At 34.2% G+C, this 27,406-nt stretch overlaps 1 protein-coding gene across 5 annotated transcripts in view; it reads right to left on the bottom strand.

Moving 5' to 3' along the window:
• The window catches only part of ATP8A1 (ATPase phospholipid transporting 8A1), a 101,254-nt gene that overhangs the window by 13,710 nt on the left and 60,138 nt on the right, over positions 1-27,406 (bottom strand). For all 5 annotated transcript variants that reach the window (XM_030947045.1, XM_030947046.1, XM_030947044.1 and 2 more), the window contains 6 exons: positions 20,892-20,966; positions 20,652-20,774; positions 18,092-18,170; positions 14,854-14,915; positions 11,640-11,696; positions 11,083-11,190 (listed from right to left, as the gene is read on the bottom strand). In XM_030947045.1, the coding sequence (XP_030802905.1) occupies positions 11,083-11,190; positions 11,640-11,696; positions 14,854-14,915; positions 18,092-18,170; positions 20,652-20,774; positions 20,892-20,966 (504 nt within the window). The remainder of the gene's footprint in view (positions 1-11,082; positions 11,191-11,639; positions 11,697-14,853; positions 14,916-18,091; positions 18,171-20,651; positions 20,775-20,891; positions 20,967-27,406) is intronic.

Here is a 27,406-nt window from a genome sequence, read left to right on the forward strand (position 1 = left end):
ACAACTCTGCAGAAATACTAAAAACTAAAACATATTGAATGGCCAAAACAAACATCACAATATATGGACATCAAAGAAAAAATCTCTTTACCCTTGTAATTCACACTGAAATGTCTACATTGATAATATGATGGATGCAAAGAGTATGATAAATACTTACTGAAGCATGTTACTAGGGGTTTGAATTGTAGTCAGTATTAGAAATAATTTTATAATGTAATTTGATTGCAGAGAAGTTGAAAGTAACACCACTACACAACAGTAGTGTAGTGTAGTTTCAAATCCTTTGTTTCATTACTTGGAGACTAATTTCTTTCACAGGTTAAGCCTCAGTATGTAAAATAAATAAGCCGAAATTTTACTAGTTTTAATTAGCAGACAAATAGTAGATAGTTTGCAGTAGCTGAAGTCTAATTTCTCAACATGCATACATGAACATTTAAGAATTATACTCTAGTTAATATATGAAAATAGAAGTTAATTATTTTCAGAAAAAAACCTAATTCTCATATAAGCAAAAAGTTCAATTTTCCTTGTTTTTGTATCCAAATTCCTAATGGCATTGATTCTTTGGAAAGCATTAGAATGTACTTTAAAAATATGGTAACCTTCCCATGACTATGTTAAAAGGACATAATATTGCTCTGAGATTCTACTAACTACTTCTGTCAACAGCTGCCAGCAAAGGTGTAAACACTGAGAAGTGGCAGGTTCAGAATAAAACAATTCATATTTTCAAAAGGGGAAAAAAAAGGAGAAAATTTTGTATCAGGAGGAAATGTATTAGAGAAAAAATGTATTAGCAGTCACTTTATAAGCAAAACCTGACTTTTGACATATTTGATGAAATACTAATTTTCTAGAACAGGAGCTAATATGAAATGTCTATCATAAATGCATTTTGCAAGACATTTTATAATTAACTAGCAATTAGACAGTTCCCTTAAAAAAGAAAAAAGCATAATAATACAATTTGAACTAATTATGATTATTACTTCCTATTATTAACAACATTTTTTTATTTATAAGAATATGGCAAAGAGCTGTCCTTGTGTTAGCCACCCGGTATTAAATGTTTGCTGGTGAAACAGCAAAAGTGATAATGTAGGTCTTAGGATGTTAATTCTGACCATTGTAATGCTAACTATGAATGAAAGAACAACTGGCGCCTACTATTCACTCCATCCAGCCTTTGGCTTTACAAATGAACAACATGAATTGAGGTAAAAAAAAAAGTTTTTCTGCATCATATTTGAAAGCCTGTCAGATTTTTTTTCTTTTACAGAGTTAATCCAAACCTAAAAGATTTAAAGCCGACATTCGCATTAAAGACAGAGGCCCTCTTTGTATTTTTTGGATGAAGAGGGGAAAAAATAAAATCCCACAGAGGTATTTCCTTCCTTTCTGTACAAGAAAGCTCCCCCCTCACTCTGTAGAAAACATTTTTGTCTCTAACTTTTCACATCTCTCCACACATAGGCAGGTCATCTGGGAAATGGCAAACCAATCCCTCTCAGACAATGGCACTAACAGGAGCAGCCTGTTCTGGGGACGGACTCTGGCTGCCTCTGTTTGTGGTTTACAAATTGTTCCTAATGTGAGAGATTTGTGGTCTATGCCAAGTCTTCCCCCTTTAGGCCTTGTGAAACCAAATGGAATCTGCCACAAAAGTGGCTCCCAGGGGAATTCAGAAGTAATCCAAAATGAGAGCTGGGAAGCCCAGTTTATTGTAGGACTTACAAATCCCGCAGGGAAGATAAATAATTTGTTGTGTGTGTAGCTCATGCTCAATATTAAGACTTTCTAAAATAAATTAACATTTTTTTAAGTTTAGATTTTTATATAGGTTCTCATTTTTCAAAAAAGAAAAAATTGCTGAGGAATGCTCCTTTTCATGATTTAGTGGCAGACAAGAAATCCTGGCTGCAAAACATTTTTAAAGCACTACTGAAGATGTAGTGTTAGGAAATTACATGTCAGAATGAACAGAGAATATTTGCTTTTTCCTCATTATGAAATGATCTGCCAAAACAGCTGGCTCAGATTTTAAAAAGCCTTTAAAAATAAGAAGAGAAAGATGAAAACAGTGGTAAAATTCTTGCAGCAGAAAAGTTCACCCTTTTCAGTTTATCTATTTCAAGTATCATCTAGGTATGTATCTCCTTCCTATAAACTACAAAGCTATAAAATACCTCAACATCATCAAACCAGCAAAAGTTTCTATTTTCAACCTACCAAAAAAACTTCATTAGTAGTAGTTATGTGCATGTGTTCGCCTTCATATACGCCAAAGTACTTACAGTTGTAGAACTAAAACAGATCTGCATTAACTTCCAGTGCAATGAAGCTCCTACAAGTAAATTTGTGTATTGCCTCTGGTCTTTGCTATGTAGAGTTTAAAAAATGTCTTCTAGCTCCTTTTAATTGGGAACTGTGTTACTTAGAATTGCAAAGAATTAAGTTCCTCTCTATTAGGATCTCTGGTTATTAGGTACATTAACCAAGACAGACCACTGGAAGCAGAGAAGATAAATTGGGCAGTTCAAAGATCAGCTCTGCTGTTCCTGTTTGAGAGAATGAGAATGTAACTACTGAATATGGAGAAGGATCTTTGAAGTATATCTGGGAATAGCAGATTCTGGCTCACAAATAAATGTCTGCTACTAGACCAAGTACAATTAAACGTGAAGGTTTGAGGAGTAAAAATGGAAGTTACCTATTGGGAATTAAATGGAAAAATAAAATCCCCTTAGAGAACCCCTGAAGTGAAAGACAAAAAGAAAACTTTAAATATAAATTATTAAATAGTTAATATATGTTAGTATCAGAATGGTAACATAATTTTAGGCTCCCAGGTGAGGACAGATGACTAAAATGGATATGTTTTATGTGATGAACTCTGATTAAATTAAAAAAATAATCAATAAATCAATTTTTTTTAAAAGTAATAATATTCTCCACAAATGTACACTGGAACTTTTTTCCCTAAACAAGATGTTCACATAGGTATAGAAAGGAAGACATACAGACTACTGATTTTTGTTTTGTAAAGACTCATAGGTCTTAAAAGACAAGCTGGGAAAACTTGGAAGGGGGATGAAAATGTGCTAAAACTGTAGGATAATGCCTCTAAGGGCCTTCTGCTGAGGATGGGAAATATTCTGGACTAAGAAGGAAAAGCCTAGCTTTTATTGTTGAATTCTTTCAATGTTCTTGCAAATTTAGTACACCAGTTATTCCCCCTGAAATGAAGACACAGAATTTGGATAATATTTTAATCCAGACTGGTAAAAAAGCAGTGCAACAGGAAAAAAAGACTAAAAAAGACCAACTACCCTAGACACCTAGATATTAGTCACTGAAGAATGACTATATTCCACATATTCCACAAATTTTGTGATAATGAAGTGATGAAGTGAGAATTGATAGACTTTGGTATTTGCTTACCATACAGAGCTCAAAGCCATTTTTTGAAATGCAGATTGCCAACTCAGTTATCTGCCAGGTTCCCTTAAAAGCATGGCACAGTAATTCTCTTGTTTGGAGGAATTTAGAGAAATCATTACTTCCCAAATTTTAGGGGTGTTATTTATAACTCTCCCTGCTAACACTGAGGAAAAGCACCATAGAATTTTTTCTTAAATATACAACCATTAAAATGTATTTATTATGCTGTATTCTGCAAAACTTATTAAAAATATTCAACTGTTTTTTAAAAGTGCAAGAGACAAGTATGCATTAATAGCACCTTTTACAACTGGAGGGACAACACAGCAGGGTGCAAAAGCTCCAAGATCCTCACAGAGAAGCTGCTGATGTATGGGCTGGATGGACTCTGAGATACACTGAAAACGGGCTGAATGGCAGCTGGTGATCAGTGTCAGGCTGGCTGGAGGCCAGTAACTGAAAGTATACCCCAGGGGTCAATACTGGGTCCAGTTTCATTTAACATCTTCATTAAAGATCTGGATGAGAGGCAAAATGTACCCTCAGGAAGTTTGCTACTGACACAAAATGGGGGGAGGAGTGGCAAAAGCAGTAGAGGATTGTGTTGCCATCCAGAGAAACCTCAAAGGGCTGACAGGAACCTCATGCAGTTGAACAAGGAGGAATCCAAAATCCTGCACATGGGAAGGATCAACCCCAGGCAACAGTATATCCTGGGGGCCACCCAGCTGGAAAGCAGCTTGGCAGAAAAGGACTTGGACACCAAGCTGAAAATGAGCCAGAAATGGGCCCTTGTGACAAAGGAAGTGAATGGTATCTTTTGGTTTCATCAGACCAAGTATTGCCAGCAGAGGGGAAGGCAGGTCCCCTCTACTCAGCACTGATGAAGTCACACCTAGGGAAGTCTTCAGTTCTGGGCTCCCCAGCACAAGAAACACAGATATACTGAATTAGTCCAATGTCCTGAAGTGTCTCTCATACAACAGAGAAACCTGAGGCAGTTGGGACTATAGCCTAAGAGAAGGCTTAGGGGGATCTCTCACCCTGAGTGGAGGGTGTGAAGACAGAGCCAGGCTATTTCCAGTGAAGCCCTGTCATGTCACAAGAGGCAAGAAGAGCAAACTAAAACTTGAATCTGAACATCAAGAGAACCTTTCACTGTGAGGTGACTGAACAGGAACACAGGTTGTTCAGAAATGCTGTAGTGTCTCCATCCTTGGTAACACTCAAAAGCTGTCTGGACACAGTCCAGGGCAACTCGGCGTAGTGTTGGAAGCATTAGACCAGATGATTCCGAGAGACCTGTTCAGCTGTTCTATGATTGTATTCTATCCTAAAAACTTTGCTTTGTAGGCTTTGCTCTACATGAGACTAAAACCAATTCCCACTTTTGGATCAAACTTTAGACAAACATCTTACTAGAGAAGACCTTTTCATTAGAGACCAAACTATCTACATTTAAAAAAAAAAAAAAAATTGAATGTGTTTTTGTGTAAAAAACCCCAATGTAGTAAAGGCATTAAAGGATGCATATCTAATATTTTAATATGCATGATTTCATATAAACAGGATACTTGGCATAATATAGAGAGAGCAATATTTAAGAAACCAATGCTGTCAATGTAGTATATTCTAATACACCTTTCCTACACAGTGCAGCTAAATCTTCCCAAAAGAAATATTACTGTTTTTCACAAGACTTCTGAAAACCTCAATCAAATGAACTTAAATTCTGTAAAATACATGCTTGGACCTTAACTCCAATTTCCGCCAGTAGTTTTATAAATCCCCTGGGTCAGGCAGAGCAGAAACAGATGGTGCTCTGAAGAACTTTACAGCGCATTGTCTACAGTACAACCATAAATTAAAAAGTTCTGTGGATACTCAACTTTTGCTTTAGTATCCATATCATACTTCTTATTCAAGTAAAGTATTATTATTCTAAGCTATCTTATTAATCATATAGGTGTAAAAAAAAGAGGCCTAACAATTCAGAGCACAAAACAGTAACAAGGAGCATTACAGATTGATTTGTTTTTCACCCCACCTCAATTACAGGTTTGAAACTCAGACCATAACTAGATTTTTTCAAGAAAGAGATGATCATATTAGTTTAGAAAAGTATCTATTTTTATAATTTAAAAAATTAGTCTGCTTTTTTTAAGAGGACTTAAAGGAAAAGTAGACCTATTAACTGGAAGCACTAACGGAAGGTTCTTGCAGCTTTACAGCCTACTGACACATGAATGGAGGCTGCTCTTATTAGATGATGTAAGTTACAGAAATGTCATTAGTTAAAGCAATTATTGCAAAAGGACTACACAGATATAAAAACATAGAAAAATCTAATCACAGCTTCATTTATTTCTGCAGTCATTATATAGATATGACAAAACATGGACAACAGGAAACTTCTGGCAATTCCCTGAAGATTAAAAATCCATTTGGTTCAGTATCACAGAACAGTCTTCTGTGTACTGAAGAGTTTAAAAGAAAAAAGAAAATACACCTGCAAAGCATTTATCAAGTATGAACAGACTTGGCATTTACTTTAAAAAACTTATGCAAACTTCATTTGGCCTAAACAGAAAATACCATAAGTTGTTTAAAATATTTTGAAAATGTATTTAAATTATCTATTTGTTAATATTATCTATAGAAGTATCAACCTAATTAATATCAATGTAGTAGAAAGACAGACCCAGGCAGCTGATTTTTTTCAAGTCCACAATAAAAATTTTCTTCTATTCTGAAGTGACATCTTTCTTTTGAAATTAAATGCAACTTTTTTAATGCAAGGGGTCAAAATATACAGTATTAAATCTAGCCAAAAAATGCCTAAAAAGAATTTTATGTTGTTTTTCCCCCTTTCTTTCCTGTGCATCTGTATTTAAGAGCACAGTCTTTACTAGTAAAATATTAAGAAAATAACCCACAAAGTTCCTTGTTCACATGCTTCCATACTAGACAGTACTGACAGAAAGTAAATGCATGAATAAACATTCCTGCAAATGTAATGCAAATTTTAATATAATAAAATATCCTCTGTATGCTATTATAATATTTTAATATAATAAAAAATATCCTCTGTATGCTACAGAGGATGCAAAGTTGTTATAAAATCAATGAAAGCTTTTGAAATGTTTTCAGTATTTCTCTCTCAATAAGCTGTGCATCCCCATTTTTTCCCACAGAAATAGTGTTTTGCTACTACTACCAAAATTCTCCTTGCAGAAAAGGTATTTTAATATTTTGTTATAAGTAGATAGAGGCTAAATTCCCAGTTTTTTTAGGATCTGTGTCTAAGACTAGAAGAATATAGTCTCAGAATAAACTCAAGGAAAGTAATTTTTAAATCAAGCAAAATAATATGAAAGTAAACAGTAAGTTCCACTTAATTAATGATAAAATATTTATGTCTTGTTTCTACTAAGAGACTCATGATGTTGATTTGCTACAGTTACACATACTATACTACATAATTAATTACTTAAGTTATCACTCCTTTTTATCATATATCCTTCTTCAGTTTTATGGCCTATTTTTCCATTTTCTTCAGCTTCATAAAACCCATTGCTTCTCTCATAGTTTGCATCCATTTTTCCTTCTAGCCTGTGTCTGCCAAAAGACAATAGTGAACTGACAGTTTTCATCTGAACATCATCAATCAGGGAAAATGAATTAAGTTTTCTTCACTTGGAACTTTATTTCTTTAAGAAAAAACCCCACAACTGGAATAGAAACTGTTTTAAGGTTGGCAAGATGTAACTGGTTTCAGAATATGGAAAGCTACTATAACCTAGACACCTACTATCAATCTCTAACAGATAATCAGCTACAGAACTACCAGTTATATCAAGAGAACACCTGTGACAGGATATCTTATTTATGTGAGTCAAAAGTCAAATTGCAACTCTTCTGGTGCACTACCTGTTTGACAACAAGTTATCACTACTTACAAGACTTAGGACTACTACACCATGGACAGCCATGTAGTTCCCACACTGTGAGAAATAGTACTCTATAGGTGGATGAGTTGGCCTAGTATAGATAAACCAGTCTTGAAAAAACGGAAAACAATGGTCTTTATGCCAGAATTGTCTCAGCATGCTAGATGAACTGGACATTTTGGATCAAGGGGGGCCCTGTGTGTTTTTGTTCTGGGAAAACTCAGAGCAGAAGAGAGAGACAGAAAAATACACTTGAATATACTATTAGGAACACGTCAAAGAAAGGGGTCTAGTGGCCTAGACAACAGAGAAAAAATGCTGTAACTTTCCTAATTTTTCATTTTACTGTATTTTTTTTTAGAGCACAGCATTCTGCAATCTTTCCTTCTGTGATACCAACATACAGCAACCTATATGTAAAAGCCAACTTTAATTATCTTCTGTATAATTGGAACAATACAGTAAACACCAACTTTAATTATCTTCTGTATAATTGGAAAAATACACAAAATGATGGAAACAATTAGCGTAAAAAGTCAGAAAAACTTGCAAAAATATATGATATATTTGTTTCTTTCTTCAGTAAGTGACTGGATGATGCTTGGATAGTAAAAGATGAACAGAAACCAACAACTCTTATGCTTTAACTTTGGACCACTAGCTTTAGTGCTCAAATGTAAGAGTATTAGGAGCATGAACTGACTTTTCTTCTGTTACAACTCAATTTTTTCTCAAGTCATTACCTTGCATTGTTCTCCACTGAAATACATTTATCAGAGTTGAATATTTTATAGGAATGGATACAAAAAATAAGTTTTGAAATATTTAGATTAAAACCTTCCTCTGCATCCAATTAATGAATTTTCCATCACCTCCATATGCTTTTTCTCTTCCCCTCAAGAGCACTAGAATTTTATTTTCTTGGAACAGAACCAGAAATAAGCAGGAAGAACCTTACTATTTTCATGACATTAATATGAAGAAGAACTGAATCCTTACCAGAATGTTTTGTTAAGTGCCTTTCTATCTCAAAGAAGACATGGAAAATCTATTTGCAGAAGACTCTATCTAGCTGGAACTTAATTGTTGGACCAATATTATGTCAAGAATACAGACTGGAAAGACTATAAACCTACTAAGACAGAATTGTTACCAGCTCTAAGAAGAATAAAGAGATTACCTTTAAACTTTCTAAGGAATATAGTTATGTAACCTGCAACTATATGTCCTTATAAATCTTAAGTTTATTAAAAAGGGGGAATTTTTAATGAACACATTTGATTAAAAAAATGCATGAAAGTCCCCTTCAGCATAATTTCTCAGATCATACCAGCTAAAATGGACAAAAAGCTAAGAAGCAGACGTCAGCTTTTGACATCCTCTAACTTTTGCCAAGTATAGTTGATGAATTTTTCAAGTCTGACTCACACATTTGAAGAAATCAGGCAAGCAGTATTTGCACATGCAAGTAGAATTGCTTATATGGATTTGTTTCTGTCACATCACATTTTTTTTGCACAGATAAATCCATGACTCTTTTAGTTTCAATACTTTTGGAAAGCCTGATTTGCTACAGAGAAACTCAGTGAAATCTGCCCTGCCAGAGACTACTCAGTCAGTAGTGGGGCTTCCAGGAAAGCTTACGGAAATCCTGCTTCCAGTCTGAGCTGCAGAATGCATCAACAGCACTTTTAGCCACACAGAGTGCAGCACAAAAAGCTAGACCAGAGTTTTAAACATAAGCTTTAACAGCCTATGATACTTTCAAAAGACTTTATTCTGACATCACAGACATTGAAATATATTCCTAGAAAGAAAACAAAACCAACCTTCATCAACAACACCCCCCTTCGAACAACTTCATGCACATACACACATCAAAACTACTATATACACACACATGCATAAGCAAACACACTAACAAATTAAGACTACCCATTTCAAGTACAGATAAAGTTTTATCACAACAAATAAATGACTTTAGGTTCATAAATCAGACTATTTTGGCACAATTTTGAATTCAAAGCCTATGAGCATTATTTTTGTTGACAGATCTCTTTATTGAAGAACTGTTTCTAGAAGATCACAGGAACTATACTCCCTCGAAACCAGGTGTTTTCACCGTAACTCCAGGGTCTGAAAATGTACTAACTATAACACTGTTATTTCAATAGTGAAGTATCCACCCTTATGTCATACCAGGTATAACACACCATTTTGTTTCCACTGTGCTTATCACCATGAAAGTTCTGCTGTCTTAAAAGCTATAAAGGTTTTACAAAATCTCTAAAACCACCAAATTCCAAAAACATTGTTTCTTCTATAAAATATAGTATATATGAAGAAAAATGCAGAAGTATCATAGATTTGATTACTTTAATTTAAAATAATATACAGAATTAGTTTTGAGTAGTGGAGGCAATGTGGTAACATACAAAATCTACCTATATACATACGTTAGACACTATCATACAGAGGAAAACCAGACAGAAATTGTGTAATTTCAAATTCTTTTCCTTAGGAGTCCAAGTATTTAAGGTAACACCTTGTGCTTGCCTTTAAAATGCAGTAGTTACAGAAATGCCTATGAACAATTTTTTCCTCTAACTATTTAAATAGGAGGTTGGATTTATGAGTCTTAATTACTTTAAAGAGAGGGAGAGATATGCACCAACATTTCCCACATCCTACATAAATTTTTAAATTGCTGAATTGTATCACAGTGGTGGTGGAGTTAAAGGGACTCACTCTTTTACTGGTGTAAGGCTTGATGTAGTTTGTATGCTTTGAGAACCATTAGAAGAATATCTTCCTGATACAAGCAAGTATTCTTGTATCTTGTATTCTTGTAAATTTGATGTGCATTCTCAGTGGGAATCAGTTTCTGATTCCCACTGAGAATGCACATCAAATTTCTCAGCTCAGGAGGTACTGGTCCTGCCCAGAAGCAGACATTAGTGTCTGGGAAATTAATTCTTTGGATGTTTCTGGAACTGAGTGGTATTGAGAATGTGGGACTGCAGTTCCAATTAAATCAGATAAGGTAGCAAATAAGGATCCTTTACAGATTCAATCCAATCTGGAATATTCAGATCAGGTTTACACAAATGCAATTAAAAATTAATGAGAAACCACTAATTACTGTCAAAAGGTTAAAGATACATTACAATAATGCATTCCAAGCAGCACATTAATCAAAAAGGAAGTGCTCATGACAAGCGGTTAATGCAATGTTATGGCACCTCAAATTTTTTTGAGGCATTTTACAGAAGTACTTGGAAAATCTGTAAAATTCAAGATTAAAAACAGCCTTAACCAGGCTACTATTGGTTACTTCATCATAAAAAAATGCTCCAGAAAAATAAGCGCTGTAATTCTGAGAACTGCATTTGGTAAGACTTTTCTTCAGAAAATTAAAGCTTACCTAAGAACTACAAAACAGCTTACCTGTCTATTCTTTCTCATTAGACCATATACTCACAGCCTGTTAGCTGAGCTCCATTTTCACAAGAGTAAAAATTTATTCTATTTTAAATAAACATGGTTGCCATATCGAAGGTATAAAAGACAGAATGACATATGCACCTCTAGTTAGCAGAAGGATCCAATAAAGATTAGGTCTGTACTACAGACTGAAACAATATTTTTTTCACACATTTGGATGGTAGTTAAAATATATTTTTACCTCTCCTGACATATCTGGTGCCATAGGAATGACCGGCCACAAAGAAGAGTAGATTCCAAAAAACACTACCCAAAGTGCAATGCTTCCCCAGATTGCTATATGGCTGAACTGTTGAAACAAACCAAAAAAGAACAATTATCACAGATGCATTATAACATAAGATCTTTGCTACCTAGTATTTACAATGCTATTTTGATATATTGGGTTAAATTTCCCTGCCTTGTATTAATTTAACTCTACTACTTCAGTTAGCTATTTCTTAAAGGAAAATGATACTATCAGCAACAATATTACTGCATTTTAAGCCAATTTCAATTCAGTTACAGTAAGTCCAGAGTAATTTGATTTTTCTACTTTAAGTATTAAATCTGTCGTAATTTTCAATATTGAACATTATTTTTTGTATGTGGATATTCTGTCCTTCCACACAGTAACCACAGCTTGCTACTGACAAACTCTTAGAGGGTGCAATATAGCAGCTAAGAAGAAAACAATACAATTATTCATCCATCATATTTCACAAAACATTTGAGAATATGGTAAAGACATTTGCTTACCAAAGTCCAATATGAGGTCTCTAATCCAGCCTTCAAACACACAGTCAGAACCACAAACTTCAGGAGAGAAAGTCAAAGAGAGGATTCTTAATACGGGAATCTTAACACACAGAAATTATTAGTTTGGTTAAACTTCCAGGAGAAGACAAGAAAAAGTGAATTGCTACTAGAAGATTTTAGGACACAACCCAGTAATAATCTAATAATAGAACATTAAGAATTACTAGACTCCATTAATAATGGCCACTCCCTTGATCTGGACAACTCTTCTTTTGCATTAGAAATCTTATCCTTGCTTCTTAGAACTCTAAGTCTGGCTCTTACAAAGGTGTTGGCATCTTTATTGACAGTATTTAGGTTACACAGAAAGGTTTGTGAAAAGGGTAGTAGTCTTCTTCAGTAGAGACTGAAGACCCTCTAGTTACAGACGATGACTGCAACTTTCTACACCAAGACAGATTTAGAAGACATATGCTGGACTGAAGAAAGCTTGCAATTGTTCAAGTTTACATTAATCTAAACTTAAAAAACAACCAAAAGTTTTGTTCACTTCATCAGTAAATGAGTCATCTGCACCAAACCCTGAAAAGCCCAAGAGTTAAATGTTGGTAATATAAGACTTATGTTCTGCATACAAATAACATGTTGAGTAAGTTTGTTATGTCATTTTCATTATTCCCTCTGATCTTTACCCTTTTCTTATCTTTATACTTTTTATACAGTAGTCTCTGAAAACATCACGTTTGTATGTTCCATTTTAGCTTACAGATGAGCAACAGGAGAAAGTTTAGAATCCCATAGCAAGGAGTAGTTGATCCAGAAAAATTGTTTATCTCCTTCCTTTGAAATTCACTCAAGCAAGTTTTCTGTTTACCACAAATATAGTTATGACATTCTGTAACTCACTCGTGGATGTGTATCACAAGTTTTGCTTTACTTGTAATCTGAAGAGTATCAGGCTGATAAAAGAAGTCACAAAGACCAACCTCCAACTCTAACAGCGATACTTTAAATTCTAGCTTGTTGGCAGCACTGGTTGTCAGTGAGTCTGTTTATATCGAACTTCAAGCAGCCTCAGAAATTCAGAAGAAATGTACTTCAATCAGAAGCTGAAGCAACTAGTTAAATATGTATGACAAATCTTTCACTCTGGTGCACAGAAGAATACAAACACTGCAAGAAAGCTTTCACCTATAAGCTTATACTTTCAATTCTGAAATCCTGAAATCTCCTATTTCAACTGGGCTATTAAAGACCAAAAAAAAACCCACCAGAACCTCACACCACCACAATTTCATTATCTAAAACATGTATGAAATCTAATTAGAAGAAAATTGAAGATTATTATGAGTATTATAATTTGCTTGGTCTATCCAGTTTGGGTTCTGTATTTGAATGCATGAAAAAAAGTTATGGAAAAATAACCCAAACAAACTCCTTTGGTACACTTGTTTGCTTCTCAGTTGTAAGAGAAGTAAACATCCTTCAGGATAAGATCAAACATTGCTGCTGCATAGACAAAATGTATTCACAAAACAAACACTGCAGATCTCTATAAAAGGAGTGAGTATAGAGCCTTTACTGACCTGTGATGGGATCAGATCTGATACCCCTAACAAAATCACCAACTACACACAGCCACTCCCTCAAGAATATGGGGTTTACTGCTCCCTCCTCTGCTTCAATAGTGCACTAAATCCTACTCAGGGACCAAGAACTCAAACTGGTATTCTGTGTGAAGACTGAGCTTTTTTTTACAAAAAGACTCTTAAAATGGTCAAACAGATATTTTCACAGCACTCTATTCCTACTTGGAATTTATGTTTAAAGAAATAATTCCAGGACATACAATGAATCATTGCATATTTCTGAATTTTACTTTTGGATCCAAAGAAACTAAACTATATCAACTTCTGAATTCCTTTCTTATTGACTTTCGAAGAACTGATGACTACAGACGTCTGAAAACCACATTGTAAACAGTATGAGGAATGAGAATTACCTTAGCCTCAGAATTTTGATATGACTGACAACTGTTACTACTCATACACTTCACATGAACAGATTAAAAAAAACGCAAAAAAACTCTCCACCCTCATTTTGAAAATCTCTCCAAAAATCACGTATGTACCAAATTTCCTTGAATTCCCGTGCAAGAGCAGGAAAACATCAATTGCAACTTCTATATTTCCCCAGACTTTTAACCTGAAGTGCAGGAAATTAGTTTTTTTGGGAAATTCTTGACCACTCTGCAGGTTAGTAGCAAGAAATTAACCTCTCAAGATGGTCAAGTTTCAGCTGTGCTAGTTGAGAAGCAGTTTCAGAATGTGACATATGAGCAGCATTGTGACCTCTGTTTTACCATGTGTCTAGAACAGTTTCCTTCTATTTCAGTTGTGGTGTTTCCTTATTCCCCAAAGAAGTGATTTTGATGTGAATTCATATTACAGTCCCCTTACTTTATTGGAAGAAGTAACTTCTTTTTCGTACCTACCAACAATGAGGAACTTGAAAAATTAAACTTTTAAAATTGAAGAACAGAGGACAGTAAGCATAAATCTAATTTTACTTCTAAGAGAGACCTAGGAAAACCTGCTACTGCATAACATTCACATCTAGTAAGTGAAAAGCACATATTTAGCTTCACTAATTTATTCTAGGAGATAAAAGATTAAAAGGAAAAAAACAATTATGACTACTATCTATGAGGGCAACAGAAGTTTACTGTTAGGTATAGATCAGGTGTATTTCTGGTGGTTTGATTGCCTTTGAAAAGGCATCCCACAACGTTTATTCAATATGGCTCAATGCCTCTTTTAAGGCCTCATAATAAATTAAGAGAGAGAGAAGAGGATTGTATCATCAGAAGTCCACAAACCACTTCTATAATCAACAACCTGAGACTTCTCCAATGCAAATGCTTAAACTAAATTAATAAGCATGCTAATTAGGGAATTAGAATTCCCATTATTTAAAAAAAACAGACAGTTAAGAGTAAAGAACAAATGTATCTTCTGCATCTTTATTAAACTGCTTTGTTTTAAAAACTGGAATTAGAACACAAAGTGCACTCCAAATCTTCTCAAAGAGTCATTCAAGAGCCATTTCTTAAGGCACTTCTTAAGGCACTGCACTAATAAAGTCTTCCAGGAATAGAATTAATAGTAATAGTAGCAGGATATCTTTAAAATAGTTAGAGCCAATGTAGACTTACAGTGTATACAGTGTTACCCAGGAGCAGGTAATCAGAAGTTTTGCCATTGCCGAATACAGTACCTGGAAAAGGAAACAGGGATAAAAATAAAAACATTTAAACATCCACAACAGGACTATATATGATCTTAATTTTGATACAAAAGGGATGGCAGCATTTTATACAGGGTACTAAGAGATTTCACCTTGAACTGCATTGAACACTAGAAAACTGTGACTTGTATCATGTTTAGTGCTCTAAAACTTTCAGTGACTTCAGGGATTATGCAGGAAACAGGAACATTTTGTGACACCATATACCAATAAAATCAACTTCGTACTCAGTAACAGTGCAATTATAGTTTCTTTTAATATCAGAGATATAAAATCTTATCTTCAGAAAGATGTGAAATATAATGGTTATAGTATATATTGATTGTAACATGTAAGTAAGCAGAAGGCTTAGAGTCAGACTTTCATAAATTCATAAATTGTTATTTTTGGTAGGGAAACTTATCTTTGCCCTTATGCATATTTCTGAATTCAACTTCAGTAAAAATACAAAATATACTCAGTTTAAATTCTTGAGATGCTTGTCATTCATAAAAGTTTCAAAATTTACCCAACTCAAATATGTGGATTCATATAAGTACATATCCATTTGGCACATATGGAAACACACCCACACATCACTTATGCAGAGTCAGAGCTCTCAAGAGACGCATTTTCATAAAAAATCGTATTTCCATAAAAACCACGTTTCCTAAGCTTAAGATTCTAAAGCAGTGAATTTTCCATAATTTATCAGAAGTTCATGAGTATTTTTACAGCATAGGCTTTTCTGATCCCAGTTCTGTCAAATTTATTTTTAGACATGGGATGATCAACAACTGAAATATTATGAGGAAATTCCTCATTCTCAATTAAAAGTGATGAGGTGGCTGCATTTTCCCATGTTTAGCTTTGAAATGCTTCTAGCATTCAGGGCTGTTCATATACAGCAACTAAAACAATAAAATTATAACACTGCTGTAGAGGTTCTAACCACTGGGATATTGCTTTTTACTGTGTTATTCTGAGTAATCAAAATGTTGTGTATGTAGTAAGGATAGAAGTAAAAGACAATAAAAAAAAAAGAATAATAATGAAGTATTTTTTAAAAAAGTTGTATTGGGGGAAAGAGAAGAATATAGGCATTTCTCTGTGGGGGGAATGAAGGGATGGATTTTTAACTCCTCTGACTAGGCTGGACAGAGGAAGGTGACAAAAATGGTGATAAATGCTGATAAAAACAGGCTGTAGTTGGAAACACTTATTTTCCGTTATCTCAGCTGGCACATGGTATATTAAACACTGCTAATTAAGTATGTTTTCATATTTGTGTTGATTGTTTTTCCAGCCTTCATATCATCTTTATATATCCTTGAAATGAAATCCATTTTGGTTGTGATGAAGAATGCTCCTCTCTAAAAGCTTTTCAGGACTTGTGAAGATAGTTTAACAAAGAAAAAAAAATTATGTATTTACTGATATTCTGGAAGAGACAGCAGGGGACAACTTCATACAAAAATACTAGGATAGAAATCCTCCATAACCTAGCTGTCTCCCATTCCATGATGAGGAGCTCACAATGGCTGCATCCTTAGCTCTAGTGATACTGGCTGCATTTCTGACACTTCCCCTATTTAACTTTCTCCCTGGACAGACTAGCACACCAAGAAGGACTACAGGAGCTGAAGCCTGAAAAAAAAAGCCGAGACTATAACTTATTTTAACGATTATACAAAAGAGGGAGCACCTGTGAATTTACTAGTACATGCAAGTTTGGCTTCTCCCATTTATGTTGACAAAGTTGCATCTGAAGAAGCTTCTGTGAAAATTTATGGGTCCCTTTTTGTATCCACATGACAGTACATAGAGTGTAAATTTTTTGTACTGTACAATGGTAAAGTCCCATGGAGCTAATTCTGACAAACAATTCTTACAAATCCATACTTATTCTCTGATCACGTATTTCTTGATAGACTCTACTATGACATGCAGTTTGAAATTTTCTACTTACAGATAAGAAATAGGTGGACAAGCAAGACTATGACTAAACAGTAGAATTTGACCAAGAGAAGGGCGACAAGAGATTTTAATAATCTTCAAGATTTGGTTTTCAACATTCTAATAAATACCTGCTAATATAGCAGTGCACTGCTTTGCAATATATTCCTAGCAGTAAAGAGCAAAGTGAGAATAAGGCAGAGGAATAGGCAGGCAGCTAAGCCTATTTCCACCACTCAGAGTGCTGGGACTCAGCACTCTAATGCACAAAGCTAAGCTATAACTTTCATATTTCAGGATCTATCTGCACCTCTTCTTTGTTAAGAGAAGGTGGAAGCAGGGACTTGTTCTCAGAAGTATCCCTTAAGTTTTTAGGGGATAAGCAGCTGTTACTCAGCTGACCTGAGCTGCTAGTCTAAGCACTTTCAGAAGTCCATGAGAACATTTCTGTACCCTATGCCAGGGCAGACTGCTTGGCTACATCACCAAAACTGAAACGGGACTAATTTTCAGAAAAGCTGCAAGGTACGCACTTGTTTTTTTCCTCCCCACAAATTTGAAACAAAACAAAACCCCACCTTTATGAGAGCTCACACAGCCCCAAACATTCCCACAAAATGGAAGTAGTGCTTTCAAGTTTCCTTTAATTAGCACCACTTTCCTCTCAACCACCCCACCTCCTTCTGCAGCTCAAGCATATACAACAGTTGAACTAGAAGATGGACAGGACTGAGCCATCCAAGACGTCACTGTTCCTCTGCCACAATCCCACTGTTAGAAATATAAACTAGCAGATTAGTATGGCCTTGAACTAACAGGACAGAATGTACACACAGTAAAACTAAATGTTGACAAAATGTAAGAGGCAATACAAGGGATCATAGCATTTTAGAATTGTGTAGGTATTTACCGTGGTGGTGTATTTCATAAAAATTAGCATGATTAAATAGCTATGTCTTTTTCTCCATCTTGTTTGCATTTACATCCACACTACTGAAATAGCTAAATGTACATATTATTATTCCTGCTTTTACACAGATCTTAAATAAAACATCTTATGTATATGGCATCTGGTTTAGTTCTAGAAATGGTATCTTGAAATTTAATCACACTGAACTATTATTATTTATAAAGCTTCTCTTAGAAATAAGATAATATTTAGAAATTTTGTACTTTTCAACATTTATATTTTTATTTTTCATAATACTTACCATGCTGGAGGGCTTTTAGTGGAAACCAAAACAGAATGAATGAGTGGAAGAGGCCATTTAAACAATGAACCCAGAAAACCTAAGAAAGAGAAAACAGAAAATCCATGAGAACCATTTGCAATAAACTAGCTCTGTGAACCCTGACCTTTCTTTTTATCCGTGTGTTAGATTCACAAAATGTGTTTTTGTTAGGCCACCACTGTGAAGTAATATAACTGACAGGCACTTTCTGCCTCTTAGCTCTTCATGGGTCATTTGTTTATTTTTATGCTTTGAAAAAAAGTGTGTATTATCTCCTCCTTTTAATTTCAATTCAGAAGGGAAATTAAAACATAAAAATATGGGAATATCATCAGAAAAATGAGACTAAACTAGACAGCTGGAACAATTCCTACATTCTAAGTGGGGAATTAAAAAGGACTCTAGCTTTTATAATTTGCATTTAGTATAAGAATAAATTTAGATAATAGAAAAATTAAAACCTGAGTTACACATATGCCTAACCTACATATTCCCACACACAAAGGAATTTAAAAAGGACAAATATCAGTTTTTTCCTTAGATTTCTCCTTGCATACTCCATTCTTGAGAAGCACAATTTGATCATATTAAAATTCCTTTAATGTATTTGCGAACAGCTGAAGCTTTACTTTCAAACTTATTTTCATTTGTAAAAGATGCCTTCTGCAAAGGATTGTATTAAGTTTAAGAAAAAACACTCTATTAACGCTGCCCATAATATATTGCATAATGACACAAAAAGACAATAAAAATACGTAGCCCATTTCCTTCAGTATGGCAATATTGGTTTTTTCACTAACAATGCTTTTGACTGTTATACCTTTCATTGTAACTGAATGATGTGTATCTTGATTGTTAAGGTGTTCAAACAATTGAAATTAAGTTGCCTGTCTCACATTTTCCACAATATCTCAATGTCTTTTTTTAGATTATTCAGCTACACTTGGTTGCATGGTCCAATTTACACTCTAATACTTTGCACATTTTAACTTGTGCTACTCATTAACCTTTGTCTCTCCTTCTTGCTGTGTCATTACCAGAAGTTTTTATTTGACAGAAAGCACAGGTGGGTGCAAGAAAAATTAGTTCTACTTTTCCATTTTCCTGACCAATTCTTTTTGTCCCATGCTAATCCTTTAACCTCTGTCATGACCTCATAACCTTTGATCCCTTTTACCATAACAAATATCTGCATCAATATTCAAGGCAGTAATGTTTCCAAATCTTTAACACCAACTATTCAACTTATATAGGTGGGAATTTTGTAGCTGGTGAGTTTGTAGACATTTACTCATAGCAAATGTTGTATGGGAACAGTCACAGAATTTCCAATTAAGTCAAAAATACATCTGTGCAATAAAAAAAAAACAAATGAAAGCTTATTTTAAAAGAGAAAAACAGCTATTATAACTCACACTGCTTATTAAAACTATCACAACACAAAAAAGTGTATGTATTTATGGGACGATGAAAAGCCTCAAATTTGGAAAGCATTCATAGGGACACAAGAGACTCTGTTACAGTGTCCTACAAACTTTCAGGGTGGATTTTGAAGGGATGAAATGAGGAAGAAGGAGAAAAATCTCACCTATTTCAGTGAACAAAGATAGTTTAGACAAATAATTATGTATATATTGGGGTAACTTGAGTTATATAGCACAAGTGGTGCAGATATAAGAGTTAAGTATGCTGTATCAGCTCTGCATATTTACTACAGACCATCGATGTAGGCACTGTTAATTCCAGGATATACTGAAAATGTCCCCAAGTTCAACGTAAAAGGACATTACTTGAAATGTCACAATTATATTTACGAAAAGTAAAATCAGAAGAATCTTTTACAAAAGTCAAATACTCATGAAATCACAGATTCAGGCACAAGTTTGACTTAGTTTTTTCAAAAGAGATATTTTATGGGCAATGCTGTAGAAATTTTCTTATTTTATGTATTAAAGAGTCCTACATTCTTTTACTACTACTTATGCTAGTCTCTCTAAGATGAACATCACCCATTTCCCACCAAAAGTAGCTTCACATTCTTTTTGATCCATACTGACACATTCTTGACTTTCAAGTATTTTTTCCCAAAACTCAAAATTAAACCATAAAACCACAACTCCAAATTGACATAGTACCACGTCCCTCCCTCTACAAATCTAGTGACAGTTCTTATTGTCCACTGCAACACTTCTCCACAGGCCTCAGTAATCCATTTCCATATAACAGTACAAATACATACAGCCCAGCAACAGTGAAGTCTAATCACTTCTGCCTACAGAAGACAGCTTTATTACCAGCAGGGAAAAAAAAAGGGGTTGAAAAAATGAAATCCTTGTTGTCCATTTCCATACTTGGTAAAAATGAATATATATATATACAAATCATATATATATGATTTGTACCATTCACTGACAAGTGTACACCTGGAAATAATAGCAATAAAAATCCCCTCAATTTTTAATTATGAGCAGTATAGGACATAACTATACTGAATTCCTATGAATTTTTGCTTTATGTTTTGATTTTTACAAAGATCTACCTTAGTATTAAAGTCCAGTGCATTTTGGGAAGTCTTGTATAACTCAGGGTATTTCAGCATGTTTTCTTTTCGGCAGGATCTCTCAAATATTCCAAGAGTTAGAGGAGGCATTGCTGTAAACATCTAGGTGGTTTAAAAAGAAAAAAATGCAACATTTTAGAGGTGAGGATTTGCTTAAAGATTGCTTACTCAAAAAACATTCATGGTTAAATGTACTTAAAGGCACACAAATTGTCTTACCACATTGTAAAGACCTATACACCATCTTTCAAAAAGAATTTGTCCAGAAAAGCCATTGACAAATGCAAACCAGACCTGCAAAAGATTAGAACTGTGTATTACTCAAATGTCTTGCAAGGTACAATAAACAGATTTTTCCTCAGCCTCTCAAAAAGGGATACCACTACAACATATTTACAACACAACTGAAAATGTTGTGGTTTAAACCCGTATAAAAATTAATGATAAACCCAACTTTCAATCAAGAACAGACAGCAAGCAATCTAGCCAGATACGTGAGCAATTCCATGTAAATAGGAAAATGTTCTAAGGAGGTAACTATTTTCAGAAGAAATGACAGGTTCTTTAAGGTTTTAAGAGTGATTTAATCTCACTTAATTCTTAATGAAATAAAAATTCTGACAAATATGGGCTGCTGGAGGGGAACCCACAGATCAGTAGTCATCATCTTCCCATTGTTAGCAAACTTGACTAACAGAATTCATAGACTAACCTGCTGTTTAGAACTTAAAACTACCAATAATCCTTACTCATAAAAGGATTAGGCTTTACCAGAGCATTAGAGCTACTTAGTTAAGAAGCACTAACTCAGCTACATAGGTACTGTAGAGAGGGAAGTGGACATCTCTTTAATTGCATAATTTTTATCATTTTTTGCTAAAAGGTTAAATGAAAGCAGATTTAATTTGAAACATGTGATAACATATTTTTTAATGTTTTTCAGCACAGCATTCTGCATATCTACTTTCTCCTATTATTTTCATCCTTGAATTAGTTCAATGACAAAGTGGAGAAGCAGCACGTCTGATGAATCTTTATGACCAAGTTACACTGAAACTATATAGTCTAGGAAAAACGTAAGCTCTTAAGTAAGACATGTCAAAATAATTTGAACAGTCTACTCCATTTAGCACTCAAGTTTTTCAAGTGAATTTTTAGATGCTGCTTTCTTACAATTCACATTTCACTGAACTTCATTAAGGAAGCATGAATTACTACAATCAATATGTATGTTTATTGTATGTACCCAGACTGGCATCCAGACTGGATTCTATGACCAAATTCAGATTTTTTTAAAAAACCATATGGTGCAATGTCTGAACATGTCTGTGACTACTTTGAGATGGAAAACTTCCTGAATTTGGCAACTATTAACACTAAAAATGGAAAGTAAAATCCAGCCATAATTGCTATTTTTACAACAGATAAGAGTAAATTTTTTTTTGGTGGTCACTTGTTAAAACAAGATTGCATACAAAGTCATGACTGTTCAAGGCTGCAATACAGAAAGAGAATACCCTGAATTTTCCAAAATCTTCTAATGCTAAATTTGTTTACTTTGGTAGATTTAAGTGCAACAAGCACAATTTTATAACTTTTCAGAATATAAACTGAAAAGACATGGAATTACTTTATTTTAGCTGAATCAGATTTTAGCAGCTCTTTTGTATTTTGATTTTTGAATTTCAAAATATTAATTATTATTTAATTGTGATGAATTTGTTGGCAGCAGGAGCTGACTGTAAAGGTGCAAGTTGAGTACATAATCAATTGTGCATTACAGAATAATTAATTATGCACTCAACATCAGTACAATTGATGCTTTTTTCCCCTTTGTTTGTATCAAATACTGGAGTAAACTTTAGAAATACTGATTTGAAAGGGTTAGGGCGGTGGAAGATACATGACTCAATAGCTGGTCATAAATATGTGTACATCTCATTGCTGGTAATTGCAAAGAGAGTAAAGAAAAGCATCACACTCTAGGAAGAAAATAGAAGACCTCAAATACACATAGGCTTGACCCTTCATAACCAAGGAGTATATGGAAAAGACATTAACTTTCCACTATGATTTAACTAGCAGGCAAAGTGTTATAAAACACTAATTTTAAATGAAAGGCCTAAACACATACACTGAATCTATTCCACATGTTGACTGCTCTTACAGGTAAATGATGTTAAGCAACACTTGGAAATGTTTTGGAGTGACTTTTAAAAAGCAAGGCAAGTATTTAGAATAAAATTTTAATTTGCAATGGAATGTTGCCTTCAGCTTATTTTGTACAGAATTTAAGTTAGAATTTTCAAGGCCTTTACACTGAAAGTGGTTTTAGTATAAAATTGTAAAGAAATCCTTTAAGGCATAGTATTGACTTCCTGAAATATTAGCATTTACTTTTTTCTAAAGAAAGCATGCAAGTTTTAGGCATTTTAGTTCATTTTAGTGTAATAAGGGACTGGTATGTATCTTGGTCAGAGGCCTAGATGCAAACTAAACAGAGATGAAATTTGGTAGCATCTCTAAGTCCTCAAGTTCTTATGGAATATATCAATAAATGTCCATGAAGAAGAAATCTTTCAGTGTGGCTAAAAGCAGTGGTCTCTAGTAGAAACACTACTGTTTAGTGGAATACCACATATTTAACTTCAAGAGACAAAACATCTCTAGTATCTAAGCAGAAACATTAATTTTATATTACTTACAAGATTAAGAACAATTGGCTCATGCCATAATGGCTCAAAACTAAAAGAGCTAAAAGGCGGAAAAAGACAAAGGACAAATAGAGCCCTCACCTCAAACTATAAGTGAAGAAGAAAATAACCTACCTATTTGCCTTCTGAATCTTGGGCCCTAGAAAATTACACTCTTAACCCTATATGAAAAAAGTAATATGGAGCTTACTACATTATTATTAGTGACAAGAAACACTTGCTATGCAGTGGGCAATTTATTCAGAGATAAGTGTGTTCCATCCTAGTTATGATGGACAATGAAGGAAGTTGTACCTGCAAAATAGGGTTTTAGGATGCTGGACACTAATTTAGGAGCAGACTCAAACACTCCTCTCTTAGGGTATACGTCCTACTCTAACAACTCAAATTACGAATCCAGGTCCCTTTTACAGAAGAAGAGGTGATGGGTCCTTTTAAAAATAGTATTTTAGTCTATATACGTGAACAGGCAGTGAAAATTCAGACCACTCTGTAGTTCAACACCTACAAAATTTTCTACTGAAAAGGAAAGAATTAGGTCCCCAGCCTGTCTAAAATGAGATGGACCTCAACAAAGATCCTTGTATTTCTAAGTTTTCCAGCCATGTAATGCAAAAATGTGGGCATGCGAATAATCACTTTCTGCTGTGTGTGTTTCAAACTGAACTTGGTGCAGTTTGCACCCCTCAAGTAAGCCATGGCACAGTGAACCACAGCAGCTGAACTGTGCAGCTCAGACCCAGTGTGAGTATGCCCAGAAGCCTGCTCATGTTTGGGGTTATGCATTACATGGGTTATGCATTATATTGGTTATGCATTATATGATCATGGCTATTCATCTGATATGTGAGGCAAAGGAAATAGGAACACAATGTTCAATTCCAGTTATGGATATGAACTGCTTGGGGGAAGGGGGAAAATAACCTCCCCATCATCCAAAGTTTACGGAATAAAAAAAGTCAGTATAGCTCCAATTACTTAATAAATTAATTATTTTCATGGTGTCACTTAAATTGTTATAAATTGCCATGTTTAAACATCTGTGACTGAAATTTAAATCTCAACTCCACACATCTGTTTCTTCTGCTTGTCTTGGTCTTTTATCACTCTTACTCTGATTCTTACTGTTATTCTTACTCTTTCATTTGATGTTTTATGTTGGGTAAAAATAAAATATTCTTATTTTTTAAAACTGTAAATCCTTTTTATTTAATATGAACCAGCTATTTTACATTATTGCTAGTTGTTACTAGATAGCAAAATGAGAAGTAGGAATAGGAAAATTTTGTTCCTCTGATGTCAAAGGGTGATTTTCATAACTTCAGAAAATGAGTAGTTTAATGACAGAGCGTATACAGTAATGGTAATTATAAAAATAAAACCAATCCACAAAGGAGTTCTCAGTCATGAGATCAATCTCAATCTCAACCACCTTTGTAAAATAATATCAGCTCCTCCAAAATAGGTATGAGACTTTGCATAGACTTATCCTACATGAGTGTGATGCTCTGTACAGGCTCAATAAAGCACATTAGTGATCTATTAGAGATTCAAAGTTTTCACTTGCAATTTAGACTGATACATCAGAATATAACCTCTCAAGCTATTGTGACTAGTCCTATACAAAAGATGAGGCCCATATTTAAATAGCTATTGCATCAAGACACAGAGTAGAAAAACATTATTACAGACCACTTCTAGTTTCTTATGAATAGGGGTTTAAATGTCAATAAGCATTGATCACTGTGCTCGAGTATTACTATAGACCTTCAGCATTTTCTGAATTAAGAAACCAACTGACATCAATTTCATATCAGCCCATGAATGCCTAGGATAAAGGCTATACTTTAGATTAAATGGAATATTTTTCATTATTTTCTTGATTAGTACTGAGAAGACATTTAAAAACAGGATACAGATCTATTAAGTAGAGGTAGGTATTTTTATTATTGTCAGAATAAAAGGAAACTTGTTTAAAGTAACTTCCAGACGTGCCTTTCACAGTACTATTTTCTAAACTCCAAGACAGAGGAGGTGTGGCCACAAAAGCCTCACTGAAGTTTTCCTGATGTAGCATTTCTGCATATTAAGCAGCAGCTTACAAATACTCATTGAGCTCCCTGCTCCCACGCCTGATCTGTACAAAAAAACTGAAAAGAGAGACTCAAGACTGGCAGTTGTCCTTTCTGGAGACATTCAATGATGAATTTCTGCCCATTCACTCACAGTATTGACATGAGCTATTAACATCTCTGAAAAGTTTTCTGAGCTGACAAATGTGAGGCATACAGGAATTCAAGTAGAATTTATTTTGTCTTCCAGAGAAGGTGTACATGGCAAAATGATTGCATGAATTATATATAAAGGGTCATAACAACCCATATAAAAATTATCTTTTTGCCCTTCAATCTGCTCAGGAAGAAGAGACTATCTGTTCATAAAATTAAAGTTTTGATCTTTAGACTATGATCTCTCTACTCTGCATTTAACTTTCTGTCTCAAAAAATACAAATAGTGGGATACTTATATCTGATTTGTTAAAATTTACAACATGTTTGCAGGTGACAATGACAGAAATTTAAGAGAAATAAGTTGATATGTTCTAAAGCCAACCTTTATACGCTTTCTATAGGCAAAGTATACATTAATACTGTTTTTTTCAAATACTTCTAGAGCTACTGCTAATCAGTACTTCTGGAAGTCTGATCATGTAAGTAGATATACAGCCTTTGGAATACAGGCTCTAAAGTCTGCCACTTCTAGACAATAAAGGATCTTTAGTGGACTTGCTTTTTCTATAGCTTCCTACTTTATCTTTTTCTTAAGAGGTTACAAACTTTATATTTTTCTTAAGAGGCTACAAACTTGCTGCCACTTGCATAGAAATCTATTTGCGGCTATAACACAGTAAGAAGAGAAAAAAGGAAATTTAGAAAATATAAAAATATGGTAAAAAAGTACACTCTTTTGGCTACAACTTTTGTACATAAAAATTGATTAAAGTATTTTCAAATATTACAACAATTAAGGTCACATAAGTAAGTATCAAAATTGGAAATATTAATCTAATGTTTACATCAGATTTAACAGAAATAAAGCATTTTTCTTCCAGTAAAGCTGAATACTTACTTTGCAAGTTTAAGGTACTAATATGAAAATATATTTAAAGAAACTATGAAAATTTAAAGAGTATCTGTTAACCCCATTAACATACAAAATACATAAGACTTTCAACAAAATTTATTTTATGGCCAAGATTTTCAAAAATTAAATATTTTTTCCACATTTTTAACCCAAAGTTTCACTGTGAATATAAAGTTTGAATCAATTATAAATCCAATTACTATATGTGTGTGTATATATATATATATATATATATATATATATATATACACACTTGATTGTAAAAGATGCAGCAGCTGTCAGAAGAAAAGGAAGGGAAGGGAGAGAGTAGCTTTAAAAAATTATTTAAAAATATGTTCAAAACATTTTATGGTTGCTGTGTGGTGATGAAGGGAGTGAAAACTACAATTATACATTCTGTTGTAACCATACCTACCAATAAATGTACATTTATTACAACACAATCCTCTCATACCACTGTATTTTACACAAGATTTCACTCCTTAAAATCCCAGGTGAAAAAACTAGGTTAGCTTCTTTCAGGAAAGTATCCCTGTTCTTGAACAGGAGCCTGAGGATGCATGATCACCCCATTCAGGAAATGAGAGTGCCCAAGAGTGGAACTGAACCTGTCTGTAAAAGCCCTGGGCACTGCTCTGAGCAGCAAGAGCCCAGCAGTGCAACAGAGACCTTCGGACGAGCTGCAGACTCCGCACCCCACAGGCCCTGACAGCAGCGCAAGGAGCTGAAGCACACACATCTCTGGGTAAACTTAAGGCAAACTTGTAACTGGACTCCTTAATTACTGCAATGATGTTACATGTACAACATTTCAATAAGCCAGCAATATTGGAAACATATTTAGTACTAATATTTACCATGCATTTTTAAACAACT

The sequence above is a fragment of the Camarhynchus parvulus genome, chromosome 4 (assembly GCF_901933205.1).
Source record: "Camarhynchus parvulus chromosome 4, STF_HiC, whole genome shotgun sequence".
Classification (NCBI taxonomy): domain Eukaryota; kingdom Metazoa; phylum Chordata; class Aves; order Passeriformes; family Thraupidae; genus Camarhynchus; species Camarhynchus parvulus.